General features: G+C 43.9%; 1 protein-coding gene across 1 annotated transcript; it reads left to right on the top strand.

Annotated features, from left to right (window-relative positions):
* Positions 1–3: 3 nt before the first annotated feature.
* Positions 4–13,698, top strand: LOC146019454 (uncharacterized). The gene is made up of 3 exons (XM_083151989.1): positions 4–139; positions 1,278–1,378; positions 13,112–13,698. Exons 1-3 carry the CDS (start codon positions 119–121, stop codon positions 13,356–13,358), a joined length of 369 nt encoding a protein of 122 aa, XP_083008115.1. The 5' UTR covers positions 4–118; the 3' UTR covers positions 13,359–13,698.
* The last annotated feature ends 1,550 nt before the right edge of the window (positions 13,699–15,248 follow it).

Below are 15,248 nucleotides of genomic sequence, written 5' to 3'. Positions count from 1 at the left end.
CCCCCTGGCTGCCAGCAGCTGTACCTGCAGCTCATTGCAGCAGCAGGGAGGAGGGAGCCGGAGGGAAGCACACGCAGCCATCTTCCTTTAGGGCACAGTGCCGCAGCCCAGCACGGAGATGCCGCGGCGGCCCTGTCAGGTAGGGTAGGCGGCCGATTCTGACAGAAAAGGTGCCGGCCCACCGGGAAATGGCACGGTTTCCCGGTGGGCCAATCCGCCCCATACCTTCCCTCCCCCACTCTGGAGTCTCACACGCACTTAAACCTCCAGTCCCAGCAGCAGCTGAGAAGCTTCCTCTCTGCATTTCCTTTTCCTCCTGTACGACGTGTTGCTCCGCCCCCAGATCTCCTGATACACTCTCTCAGTTCTGCTGCTGTCCTCCCCTGCTTACTGTAAAGGTGCCCATACACTAGTAAGATTTATCTTCAGATCTGGCTGGTTGGAACAAAAACATGGTTATGGATTAGTGACAGTTTGTCAGTTTTCCAGCATTTCCAAGCAAATGGTCAACTGTCATTTGCTCTCATCCATTACCATGTTTTTGTTCCAACCAGCCAGATCTGCAGATAAATCTGCGTGTGTATGGCCACCTTCAGTCTAGTTTCTATCCCTAGCTGTGCCACTGCCTCTACCTACCCCATGTGTGCCCCTGCCCACCCCATGTGTGCCCCTGTCTACCATATGTGTGCCCCTGTCCACCATATGTGTGCCCTTGCTCCTGCCCACCCCATGTGTGCCCCTGCCCACCCCATGTGTGCTCCTGCACACCCCATGTGTGTCCCTGTCCACCCCATGTGTGCCCCTACCCACCCCATGTGTGTCCCTGTCCACAGTCCATCATATGTGTGCCCTTGCTCCTGCCTACCCCATGTGTGTCCCTGCTCACCCCATGTGTGTCCCTGTCCACCTCATGTGTGTCCCTGTCCACCCCATGTGTGCCCCTACCCATCCCATGTATGCCCCTGTTCGCCATATGTGTGCAGCTTGCTCCTGCCCACCCATGTGTGTCCCTGTCCATCATATGTGTGCCCCTGCCCACCCCATGTGTGTCCCTGTCCATCATATGTGTGCCCTTGCACCTGCCCACCCCATGTGTGCCCCTGCCCACCCCATGTGTGCCCCTACCCACCCCATGTGTGCCCCTGTCCATCATATGTGTGCCCTTGCTCCTGCCCACCCCATGTGTGTCCTTTCCACCCCATGTGTGACCCTTTGCCATCTCTACCTCTGACCCCCCATGTGTTCCTCTTTTGCTTTCCCCATCTGTACCTCTGCAGCTCTGCTATGTCCTTATGTGTACCCATGCCTCCCCTCCATGGCTGTTTTCTGCAATACCAACACAAGACCATGTACAGCGCCACACATTTGAAGAATGCAGGTAAGCACAATTTTTTATTGGTAAAGCACTGGGGAGGGTCTGTGTGGATGTGGGGAGGGTTCTGCTCCTTCTCCCCATGGTGACTTACTGCCTGACATCTATTGAGTGTTACCTTATGTCTAGCGTACAGTGTAAGGTGCATTACAGTGTGTGGCGTACAGTGTAAGTGGCATTATGTGTGTGGTGTACAGTGTAAGTGGCATTACGGTGTGTGGCGTACAGTGTAAGTGGCATTATGGTGTGTGGCGTACAGTGTAAGTGGCATTATGTGTGTGGTGTACAGTGTAAGTGGCATTACGGTGTGTGGCGTACAGTTTAAGTGGCATTATGGTGTGTGGCTTACAATGTAAGTGGCATTATGTGTGTGGTGTACAGTGTAAGTGGCATTATGTGTGTGGCGTACAGTGTAAGTGGCATTACGGTGTGTGGCGTACATTGTAAGTGGCATTACGGTGTGTGGCGTACATTGTAAGTGGCATTACGGTATGTGGCGTACAGTGTAAGTGGCATTATGTGTGTGGCGTACAGTGTAAGTGGCATTACAGTGTGTGGCGTACAGTGTAAGTGGCATTACATTGTGTGGCGTACAGTGTAAGTGGCATTATGTGTGTGGCGTACAGTGTAAGTGGCATTATGTGTGTGGTGTACAGTGTAAGTGGCATTATGTGTGTGGCGTACAGTGTAAGTGGCATTACGGTGTGTGGCGTACATTGTAAGTGGCATTACGGTGTGTGGCGTACATTGTAAGTGGCATTACGGTGTGTGGCGTACAGTGTAAGTGGCATTATGTGTGTGGCGTACAGTGTAAGTGGCATTATGTGTGTGGCGTACAGTGTAAGTGGCATTATGTGTGTGGTGTACAGTGTAAGTGTCATTATGTGTGTGGCGTACATTGTAAGTGTCATTACGGTGTGTGGCGTACATTGTAAGTGGCATTACGGTGTGTGGCGTACATTGTAAGTGGCATTACGGTGTGTGGCGTACAGTGTAAGTGCCATTATGTGTGTGGCGTACAGTGTAAGTGGCATTACGGTGTGTGGCATACAGTGTAAGTGGCATTGTGTGTGGTGTACAATGTAAGTGGCATTATGTGTGTGGTATACAGTGTAAGTGGCATTATGGTGTGTGGCGTACAGTTTAAATGGTATTACGGTGTGTGGCGTACAGTGTAAGTGGCATTATGGTGTGTGGCGTACAGTGTAAGTGGCATTATGGTGTGTGGCGTACAGTTTAAATGGCATTACGGTGTGATGTACAATGTAAGTGGCATTATGTGTGTGGTGTACAGTGTAAGTGGCATTATGAGTGTGGTGTACAGTGTAAGTGGCATTACGTTGTGTGGCATACAGTGTAAGTGGCATTATGTGTGTGGCATACAGTGTAAGTGGCATTACAGTGTGTGGCGTACAGTGTAAGTGGCATTACATTGTGTGGCGTACAGTGTAAGTGGCATTATGTGTGTGGCGTACAGTGTAAGTGGCATTATGTGTGTGGCGTACAGTGTAAGTGGCATTGTGTGTGTGGTGTACAGTGTAAGTGGCATTATGTGTGTGGCATACAGTGTAAGTGGCATTATGTGTGTGGCATACAGTGTAAGTGGCATTATGTGTGTGGCATACAGTGTAAGTGGCATTATGTGTGTGGTGTACAGTGTAAGTGGCATTATGTGTGTGGCGTACAGTGTAAGTGGAATTATGTGTGTGGCATACAGTGTAAGTGGCATTATGTGTGTGGCGTACATTGTAAGTGGCATTACAGTGTGTGGTGTACAGTGTAAGTGGCATTATGTGTGTGGTGTACAGTGTAAGTGGCATTATGTGTGTGGAGTATAGTGTAAGTGGCATTACGGTGTGTGGCGTACAGTGTACGTGAAATGATGGTGTAAGCAGCATTATGGGGGGGGGGGGGGTCGCCAGATACTATTTTGGCAGGGGGGAGCAAAATTTATAGTTACGCCACTGAGGGAATTGCCATCTGTATGGCCAGCCAAGTCATTCTTGGTCACTCCAATTTCAGACTATTATAGGGTATGTAGTGGGGTCATTTTCCATTAATGCATCAAACAGCATAGTAAGGAAGTGCTGTCACTATGTCAAATTATGATGTCGACATTGCTGACATATGCAGATTGTCAACATGTGTACAAGAGGGACATTGTGCATAAAGCTGACATTAGGTTTAGCTTTTGGGGAGAAGGATAGGGTTAGAATGTAGGGTTAATGTTACTAGAACTGCTACATGACATTAATCTACCAGGGAGTTCCACAGCTGACACCACTGGTGCAGAAACTGTGCTGAACTGCCAGACCTGGAACAGAGGTAAGTCAGTGCTGCACCATTACATAGGCATACACAGAGGGGGGTGTTCCAGTTGCCCAGAAACCACCCTTCCCCTACTACATGCAGTATAAATAGTGGAATGGAGCTGATGCACTTGCCCAGTGGAAGCAGATATTTCTACCAAGTCTGTGTGGTCATGCAGAGGTGGGGGGACTCGTATCTATATGCCCCCTAATTACCCCTTATATGCCACCTAATCACCCTCCTCCTCCCCCCATTAGACAGAGACAGGGCAAGTGGTAGGTTTTTTGGCATCCCCCCGCAAACTCCTGTTTAATGCTTTTCAGTGAGAATTACTGTGCAGGGCCAATGTGGAGGTTAAAATCTTCCACCTCATCATTAGAGGTGGTGGAACTCAGTTCCACCCCGTCCCCCCTCATTTTAACCCTTGCTGATATCTGAGGAAACAGATGCTTGGCACGAGTAATACCCCTTTTCCACGACTTAAAAATCCCATTATTTTGCATGTGAACGTGCACCAATCTGGGATTTTTGTCAGCGGAAATGGTGACCAGGTAAAAATCATGGGTCTAGTAACCTGGGATTCTTACCTGGGTACCAAGCAGGGCTTTTTAGCATGTTAAACGGTAACAAGCCATGGAAAAAGCTCTTAAGGTGCCCATACAAGGTACAATTATTATATGCAATTTGGACTAGACACGGACCTGGACATCTCATCGCACCCGGCAATTGTACCGTGCATGGGCACCGTTACCCTAGTTTTTTTACCTAGGCAGGGGAGGTTGCCATTGCGCAGGCATCTTCCGCTACCTGCCTGTCTGCTGCTGACAGCCCACCCCCCTGCCAATGCCCGCCTGCCGCTGAAAGACCCATAACAACCAATCAGATTCTGTCTATCATTTTTTAGGATGCAATAGAGAAAGAATAGACATTATGGTTGCTATGGGCAACATAAACTCTTTTTATGTTTAGAAGCCTTAAGAAATTTACCCCTAGATCTCTGTTGACAACACATTCTTTTTTTTTATAATGTTGACGTTAGCCATTATTCACTTTTTATGTTTGTTTTGTGACTTATAAATATTACAGATGGAGAGACATTCATTTATAATGTTGAAGCTCTGGGGGAAATGCAGAGTTTGGTATTATAATCTGTAATACTTTGTTGTTTCATTGTAGTGAAGTTAGCATACACAAATAAAGGCCTATATAACTGGAATTCCCAACCGCAAGGCACATTCATTTTGTAGCTAGAACCACTTCATTTTTACAATCAATCCATCACCCTTTTTTATACAGAAACCTTCATTCATTTTGCTGTAGAACTGGTACATTTGTAGCCACAAGTACTTTTGTTACACTTTTTAGAAATATGACAGATTTCTAATGGATTTTTGACATATAACTTTTTTTGTGCTGTTTAGGTGACTTTTTCTTTTTTGCTCCTCTATTGTGGATGTAACAAATATGTCTGTATGTTTCCCTGGTCTCCGTCTGATTATGCCGTAGACCAGGGGTCAGGGAACTTTTTTACCTTTCACCTCAAAATATATTTAGATACGCCAACGTTACCACCTTGATTTGAAAGGAAGCAAATCATATAATATTAATGCACACTGTACCCCCAGAAATTGATTATATACCCTGCTAGTACGGTACTCAGCCTGGCAGCAACTGATGATGAGGATTACCATGTATGACTGTGTGTGGTACAACACTTGTACCACACACAGCCATACATGGTAATCCTCATCATTATCGTCGATGGCTGGCGGCTGTGTGTGGTATAGTCATTGATATTGTGATGTGAAGGCAACTATTAGTGTCAGTATTTAAAGATAATATAGTGACAGTCCTTTTCCCCTAGACTAGAGATGGGTGTACCATGACAGGAGCCTATAACCAGGCATAGAAACTTGGCACCGTAGCGGTAGTACAGAGTGCACGCTGCCAAGATGGGGCAGCAACTAGTCAACTCTACTGAAGAAGCGGGCAGACTTGGAGGACTTGTAGGCGGGGCCTGGGGCATCACCCAGGGAAGCGTGTTATACACAAGGGCCTGATGCACTGCACAGCATCAGTTCCTTGTACACTACAGTACTATAACACACACAGCCTGGCATGCACACACATATATACGGAGCGCACCTCACACAGTTACACATGGGACAGATACACACAACTCATACACACACATACATAGCACACCACACACAGTACAACATACACCCACACACAAAGACAGTACAATGCACAGAACACACAAATAATAAATGAATCACACACAAGCTATTAATAAGTCAGGAGCGGTGTGTTTCAAACCACACCACACCTGATTTCATTGCTGTCACTGAGTATCAATGCAAACACATTCTAACATTATGATGGAGGCTTTAACAAACTACAACTTTGGGTCTTTGGTACAGCATAAGATGTAATTTTACAGCAATTTACACCAAGGTTTTCCCAGGCTATTGCTATGGGCAACAACCCCTTCTTTTTCAATTTTAGAAGCTTTAATTTACCCCTAAGGGTCCCATCATTTTAAACTTATACATACTGTATATATATATATATATATATATATATATATATATATATATATATATATATATAACCAGAAGCATCACTGACAATTGATCACTTCATTGAAGTAACTACTTTGGGTGTCAGGTACTGTAAAAGAGAGGAAGCTATTCTAACTAAGAACTGAAAAGGTGGAGAAGTGGACCAGTCGAGTCAAATACAGTAGTTGCCCATAGCAACACATTAGTTTCTACCTATCGTTTTATAGAGTATACTTAATAAATTCTACTTCAATGGTGATTGGATGTATGGGCAACCTCTTCACTGATCCACTCCTCCACTCTTTTTAGTTCTTGATACATCTGCCCCAAAGTAACATAGAATTTGATGGCAGATAAGAACCATTTGGCCCAACTAGTCTGCCCCCTTTTTTTATCCTTTAGGTAATCTCAACCCTTTTTGATCCTTATTTTTTTGTAAGGATATTCATATGCCTATCCCAAGCATGTTTAAATTGTTCTAGCCTCTACCACCTCTGATGGGAGGCTATTCCACTTATCCACTACACTTTCTGTGGAGTATTTTTTTCTAACATTTCCCCTGAACCTACCTCCCTCCAGCTTCAGTGCATGTCCTCGTGTTCTATTACTTCTTTTCCTTTGAAGAAAATTTCCCTCCTGTACTATGTTAAAACTCTTGATATATTTAAAGATTTCTATCATGTCCCCCCTTTCCCTTTTCTGCTCCAAACTATACATTTTAAGATCTTTTGGTCTTTCCAGGTAAGTTTTGTGATGTAGGCCATGCACCATTTTAGTTGCCCTTCTTTTTACAGTCTCTAATGTATTTATATCCTTTTGAAGATATGGTCTCCAGAACTGGACACAGTATTCCAGATGAGGCCATACCAATGACCTATAAAGTGGCATTATTACATATTTTTTTCTGCTACTGATTCCTCTCCCTATGCAACCAAGCATCTGACTTGCCTTCCTCATTGCTTTGCTACATTGCTTTCCTGAGTTAAGTCACTTGAAATAGTGACTCCTAGATCTCTTTCTTCCTCAGTAGTTTCCATTATCGTACCCTTGATACTATATTAAGCCTTTGGGTTTTTGAGTCCCAAGTGCATAATTTAGCATTTTTTAGCATTAAACTGTAGTTGCCATGTTCTTGACCAATTCTCAAGTTTACCTAGATCATCAGTCATTTCAGCCTGGTGTGTCTACTCTGTTGCATATCTTTGTGTCATCTGCAAAAGGGCATACTTTCCCTTCAATACCATTTTCAATGTCACTAACAAAGATATTAAAGAGCACTGATCCAAGTACAGATCCCTGGGGTACTCCACTGGTAACATGTCCCTCCATAGAATGCACTCCATTTACTACAACTGTCTGTTTCCTATCCTGCAACCAGGTTCTTATCCATGTAATTTTTTTATAATCCAATCCCACACTTTCAAGTTTATTTAGCAGTCTGCGATGTGGGACAGTGTCAAATGCCTTAATAAAGTCTAGATATGCCACATCTACGGCCCCCCTTCATCTATTTTGGTCACGGAGTCAAAAAAGTAAATAAGATTTGCTTTGCATGATCTCCCTGCAGTAAAAACATGCTGTTTTGGATCCTGTAAGTTGTTTAATTTAAGATATTCCACTATTCTTTCTTTTAATAGTGTTTCCATTCATTTCCCTACTACTGATGTAAGGCTCACTGGTCTGTAGTTACTTGCTTCTTCTTTGCTTCCGCGTTTGTGCAGTGGAACTACATTTGCTCTTTTCCACTCCTCTTGAACTGCACCTGTATCTAGTGACTGGTTGAATAAATCTGTTAATGGCGCTACCAGCACATCTTTTAGTTCTTTTAGTATCCTTGGATGCATTCTGTCTGGCCCCATTGATTTATCCACTTTCAGTATTGAAAGTTCAGTTAGGACTTTCTCCTTAGTAAATGTACTTCCATCTACCTTATTTTTCTGAATGTCCTTGCAACTTAATTGTGGTCCCTTCCCTTCTCCTTCTATAGTGAATACAGAGCAAAAATAATTATTTAGATGATCTGCAATTGGCTTGTCTCCCTCCACCAAATTCTCAGTATCTGACCAAAGTCTCATTATTCCTCCATCTGATTTTCTCCTTTCACTTATATACTTAAAAAAAGTTTTGCTTCCTTTATCTACTGACTGAGCCATTTTCTTCTCAGCATGTGCCTTGGAATGCCTTATCGGGTGCCGGACGGGGTCCAGACAATCGGGATCCCGACTGTCAAAACACAGACAGCCGGGTTCCCGACAGCATGGCGAGCGCAGCGAGCCCGCAAGGGGTTTAGTTGTGCTAACCATGCTGTCTTAGTCCGGCCAGTCGGGATCCCGACATCGGGCTAATGACTGTCAGGATCCCGACTGTCGGACCCCTGTACCACACCCGCCTGATCACTTTCTTAGCCTCCTTGCATCTGGCAAGGTACACTTCTTTGTCGTTATTATTTTGAGTCTACTTGTATGTCCTAAAGGCCATCTTTTTTGCTTTTACACTAGTTGATCCCTCTTTTGTAAACCACACTGGCTTCTTTTTCCTGGTGCTTTTCTTAACCCTTTTGATACAACGGTCCGTTGCCTTTAGTATTGCACTTTTTTATTTTTTCCACCTCTCCTGCACTCCTTTCAAGTTCCTCCAATTCGCTAATAAATCTCTTAAACATCTCCCCATTCTTGCAAAGTCAGCCTTCCTAAAATCCAACACCTTAGTTTTTGTGTGACTGGAGTTGGATCCTGCCTTGATACTAAACCATACTGCTTGATGATCACTGGATCCTAGGTTCTCACCCACATATATGTCTGATATCATGTCACCATTTGTGAGTATTAAATCTAATATTGAGTCTTTGCGAGTAGGCTCCCTCACCAATTGCTTGAGAGATGCTCCCTCTAGGGAATTTAAAAATGTGCCACTTGTAGTTGATCTTGCAAAAGACTCCTCCCAATTCACATCAGGTAGATTAAAGTATCCCATGATTATGACCTCTCCCTTTATAGCCATTTTAGTGACATCAAGCAATAGGCTCCTGTCTAAATCCTGCCCTTGGCCTGGTGGCCTATAGATTACCCCAGTGTGAATAGTGTCCTTCTCCCCCATTTCTATGGTCACCCAAAGGGCCTCAGTTTTTTTCATCAATGTTTTGTATTAAAGTAGCATTTATGCTTTTGTTTACATACATTGCTACCCCTCCTCCGATTCTTCCCATTCTGTCCTTCCTAAATAAATTGTATCCTGGTATAGCTATGTCCCAGTCATGATTCTCATTACACCATGTCTCTGTAATAGCCACAATGTCTAGGTCACCCCTTGTCAGCATTGCAATTAGCTCAGGAATTTAGGCTTCTAGCATTTCCACACTAAAGGTGAGATTTAATAGGATGAGAGATTCAGAAAGTGAGAGATTTGGTAAGAAATCTCCAGTTTTTTTAAAGTGGCAATCATTTACACTGCAAAACCAGTTTGATTTTAAAGTGTAAATGATTGCCGTTATAAAAAAAACTGGAGATTTCTCACCAAATCTCTCACTTTCTGAATCTCTCATCCCATTAAATCTCACCCATAGTTTTAAAAATTTTGCCTGTGCATCTGTTATTCCTAGCCATGTTCAGACAGTACAAAATTTGGTACTTGTTTCCTAGCACGGCCACAAATCTTATGGATCGTGTACCTTTAAGTTAAGGTACACGATCCATACGATGGACCCGATTTCCTTTGAAATCAGGTCCATTTGGCCGGCTAGGACAAAATATCGGGGGCATCGCGTCGGTCGGGATCGTTAACAATGGTCCCGACGCGACCGACGCGATGCCCGCGATGCCCGCGATTTCCCCATAGGCTTCAATGTTAAAAAATATTTTAACATTGAAATCGTGTCGGGAAAGGTAAAATATCGGGGGCATCGTGTCGGTCGGGACCATTAACATAGGTCCCGACGCGATGCCCCCGATTTTTACATAGGCTTCAATGTTAAAAGATTTTTTAACATTGAAATCCTGAAAAAATTTGAAAAATGTCAAATGGGCCAATATGACCCATTTCACATTTTAGATGTCCCCGTCGTCACCCCACGATAGACGCCAACCCGAAGCGTGGCGAGCGGCGGCGGTGCGCGTCCTCCGACCTTTTCATTCCCCTACTATCCACGTCGGCGTGGAGTTGAGAATAGAATAGTGTGGCGAGCGCAGCGAGCCACTGAGCCCGAAGCGTGGCGAGGGGACGCGGATACCTTCACAGTTATACGCGTCCCCTCGCGGGCTTCACAGGTGTCCGTGGCGACGCGGACACCTGTGAAGTCCGCGAAGGGACGCGTTTACCTGTGAAGGTATCCGCGTCCGCTCGCCACGCTTCGGGCTCGGTGGCTCGCTGCGCTCACCACACTATTCTATTCTCAACTCCACGCCGACGTGGATAGTAGGGGAATGAAAAGGTCGGAGGACGCGCACCGCCGCCCCTCGCGGGCTCGCTGCGCTCGCCACGCTTCGGGTTGGCGTCTATCGTGGGGTGGGGTGTACGCAGTGACATTTGGGGGGGTTGGGAATATTTTACATTGAATCCAATGTAAAATCGGGTCCCAGGGACCCGATTTACATTTCATAAAAAAAAAAAAATCGGGTCCAAAATCGGTCGGTCGCGTCGATCGCATCGCATGCGACCAAATCGCATGCGATGCGATCGACCCGATTTTTCCGACACGACCACCCCGATGTAAATCGGTGTGGCCGTGCTAGGAAACAAGTACCCAAAATTCAAGTCTAAAGTTGAAGATACCTGTTTGATGATGTTGTTCAATGTCTGTTTTTTTCTTTTTTACTGTTTAGAAATCACTTTATCAGTTACAACACAGCTGCACTTCACTAAATCTAAAGATATGGTGAGTCTGCTTAAGTCAGGCTACACCTGAACACTAATGGCCAAATGGTCATAATAAAAGGAGATAATTTGCACTGTGTTTGAGTAGACACCAGGCAACCCTAAACTATCATTCACTCAACAACTTCCTCAAATAAGTAATAACAATTACAATCAATTTATTACATCAAAACTTTTCAAATCATGCAAGAGTTTGCATAGCACAGAAATGTAGAGAGCATAGAGATTAATTACATACTTTTAAGGTATTAGTGCAGTCCAAGTGTGTTATTGTTGGTTTGTAGTTGTTTGCCTTCAGTTTATCTTTGGTTTAACATAGGTATTATGCTAAAATTATTAATATAATAGAACTTTTATGTCAGCACTTCTATGGAGGCACTAACAGCCTAGGGCTTACAGCCTATACAAAACTTTAAATAGGAAAGCTTGCCATGTGAATGCAATGATTGCAAACTCCACCCAATACATTCCCATTTAAAAGTCCAGGCAATAAATTAGCTTAAATAAACAACAAACCAATCAGCTTATAACTGCCATTTCAAAGGTTGCATTAGGAGCTGATTGGTTGATTCTATATCTCTCCCTATGTCTGACCTCATGAAATTTGATTTCCATCAGGATTGTCTTTAGTTTCGCTAAAGTAGGGGCATCTTGGCAGAATACATGCTCTCGTTATGCAATGGTTTTAAGGTTGCAACTTTGCCAAGGAAGGTATAATAAGTCTGGAGAATGAATGTAGAAATCAGGTGTTCAATTTAATTAAAAATTGCAGTTGAATTGAAATGATAAAACTCAGTAAACAAAAATCCTAAATGTTCAAATCAACTTCACGGTTGCCACCCTTACTAAATGTATTTTAATAGTCATTTTATAAAGTAATGAGAAAAAGACAGGCAGGTATCAGAAACCCAAGGCTTATACATTTGCCCATACTTCAACAGGTCTAGTCTTCATTGGTTGGTAGTAATTTTCCATTGGTAATTAACAAACACAATCTGAGACAATGACTACTATGTACTATCCTTGCCTGCAAAGAGGACTGTAGTAAAGTCCTAGCTATTGCTATCACATTACTAATACCTCTCACCAGGGCCGGATTATAATGGGGGCACAAGGGGTCAGTGCCCCTGGGCCCCCCTCTAGCTAGGGGCCCCTGTGGTTGGCATTTATTAAAAAAAAAAAATTTTGGACCAAGTTTATACTGCCTTTACTCTGTGTTTTGACAGTGTAATATCCCCCCATGCAGTTTGCGGACAGTAATGACAAGTGCAAGGGGGCCCCCTGTCTAAAGTGCCCTGGGCCCCCCGAAGGCTTAATCTGGCACTGCCTCTCACCCTGTTTGCATGGTCACAAGGCTGCTCACATGTAGAACAAATCTACAACATACTTGCCTACTCTCCTGGAATCTGCAGGAGACTTCTCATTTTTCAGTTAGTCTTCTACACCACTGGAAGCGTGGACATCTGTCACGCATATGAAGATAAATACGGTGAATCTCCAGAATGTGCCAGGAGGGGGGGGGGGTGGGGCCTAATGAAAGAAATTCTATCATAATTGTTTATTTTAGCCCTGCCCCCTATTCAAACATGCATGAATGGTTGCATTTTGCTTTGAGGAGGAAGGGCCTACTGATGCAACTAGTCTGGGCCCACCCACATCACTGTCCACCTGCCAGAGAGGGAAATTCAGATGTCTACAAAGCTGACCCAGATAACAGTCACTATTGAGAATAATGGGGATTGCTGTATGCAGCATTTATTTGAATAATGCATGCCAATGGTCTTTTGTCTCAAACCTTGGAGAGAGAGATAAAGTGGAGATTGATAAAGATCCAATCAATCAACTTCTAACTGTCATTTTCAAACACAGCCTGCAAAATAGCAGTTAGCAGAAACAATGGCAGAAATTGGGAGAAGGTTCTATATTAACGATCCATCAAAGCCCCATCTCTAATGTCACATTTATTTAATATGAAAACTTGCTTCTTCTTTTTCAGGCCTTTCCCTCTCTTCACAGTGCAAATAACAAGATACAATGGCTGGAGCCTTTGTGGGGCCTTCGGAAACACGACAAAGCCGGAGAAGGGGACAGAACGGCAGAGAGGGACAGGACAGAGTGGAGGCGGGGCAAAGTGGTGTTTCGCAAAAACTAAGGGGACCCAGACTCATTACATTGTAGTGGTAGATTTAGAGGTCAAGTGGCCTCTAGGCACAATATTATTGGTTATTGGTGATTTCTGGTGAGACTCCTCTCTCCCAGCTACCTGGTATTGTGTTCTTTCATTATCTTCTATCAAGAGCTAAGGACCAACTCTTCCAGCCAGCTGGATTACACATGCTCACAGGACTACCCCTGAGAACAAATCTAGTCTTCAGGGTTCCTGAGACTGCCCTTGATGCACAACAGGGGATGTAGTCTTTCTTCATTATCCAAGTAGTCACTACTCACAATTGGCAAACTGCCCTGAAGCCCACAGCCAGTGGTGCCCCTGGGCACGTACCTCACATGCCTAGTGAACAATCCACAACTGAGTACTGGCAAATAAATAAATGCATGTGCACCCCTTGCATTGCAATATGTGGTTTTTATTAGTTTACTCAGAATATTGACTCAGACCCTCAATCTTTATTGTAATTTGTAACTTTTTAAATTTACCAAGTATAAATAGAGTTTTCTGTTCTGTGGGACATGTTAAATTATAATTGCCTACTTCTGTAAAAGCATGTCAGGGAGATTGTGAAGGTGGCACCTAGAAGCAGTGACATGTCCAGCTACATCCGAGAGGCGTGTCATAACATGACTTACATCCAAAGGTAGATGAGCCCCAAAGCAGTTAGTAAGATCTACTGTACTTATTGGACACTTCAGGGCTTGTTGATGTATTGTGTTATACAAGGGGTTCCATATACGTAAGTGGCTATGAGAGGGTGCCGGATGACCCACAGAGTCGGGATTCCGACCGTCGTTTCTCCAACATCGGAATCCTGACTGTCAGGAGCCCGACAGTCAGAATCCCGACTTACATGGGCTATTTTCCCTTGTGGGGCTTCACAACGCTCATTATTTATTTATTTATTAGCAGTTTCTTATATAGCGCACACAGATTCCGCAGCGCTTTCATAGAGGGAGAATAGAATAGGTAGCGAGCGCATCTCGGCCTCAAGCCCACAAGGGGCTTCAATGTGCTCGACCCTCAGTCGGGAAACCGATGTCTGAGAAACGACCATCGGAATCCCGACTGTCAGATTGTTACAACATACCGCCATGAGAAACATTACTTAAAATACCTGTAGCCATATGGATCATTGTGCTTTGTAACCAAAGCAGAGAAATGACACTTATGATTCCATTTAAATGTATATATCTTCCCCAAAACTGAACAGCTGCATAATGTGGGCTAGGTGAAATCAGGTAGATTGCTAGACTCTTCAGAGAGAGAGGGAGATTGCTGGTATTTCAGGGAGTCTCCTGCAGAATGCAGGAGCGTAGGCAACTATTAGTAAAAGTAATGTTATCCACCCACTTTTTTCACTCTTTTAACATTAAATAGTGCTTTGGGCTACTTACCCCTCCCAGTCCTTAACTATCTCTCCAGTGTCTCATATACACCTGCCATGGTCATAGATTCATGTTTCCCTATAGGCAGTGTCTGTGGCCATATAACAGATATGACACAGACTACAGAGAAATCATGTCCCCAAACAGCTGGCTCCAGTTTGGAAGGTAGAGGGGGCTGTATATATAAATGGCGCTTGTCTGCAAAGAAGCCTATAACTTGGTTTGCTGGTTTCTTTTTACTCTAAAGACCTGTTGCCTCTGGCTATTGAAATCCTCATTTATACAAAGTATATATCAGTGTAACATCCGCAGAATCAGTCTCCCATTATTTCTCTCTTATGAAGTTACCATATATTTTTAAGACTTGTGCCTTTCTAAGTACTGAATTTTTGCCTCAGGGGCAATTTAAATATTACAAAGTTAATGTAGTTGCTGTCTGATTCCATTTATCATGAGATGGTACGATTTCTTGTACTGCATCTATAATCTAAAATCAAGGCAAATGCTATTAAAGGCCAATCTTCACGTCCGAATGTGATTTTATGGCATTTTTGCAAATGTGTTTTCATAATCCT

This window comes from Crinia signifera, chromosome 7 (genome assembly GCF_055691185.1).
Source record: "Crinia signifera chromosome 7, ASM5569118v1, whole genome shotgun sequence".
NCBI lineage: Eukaryota > Metazoa > Chordata > Amphibia > Anura > Myobatrachidae > Crinia > Crinia signifera.
This window is presented reverse-complemented; position numbering and strand designations above follow the sequence as displayed.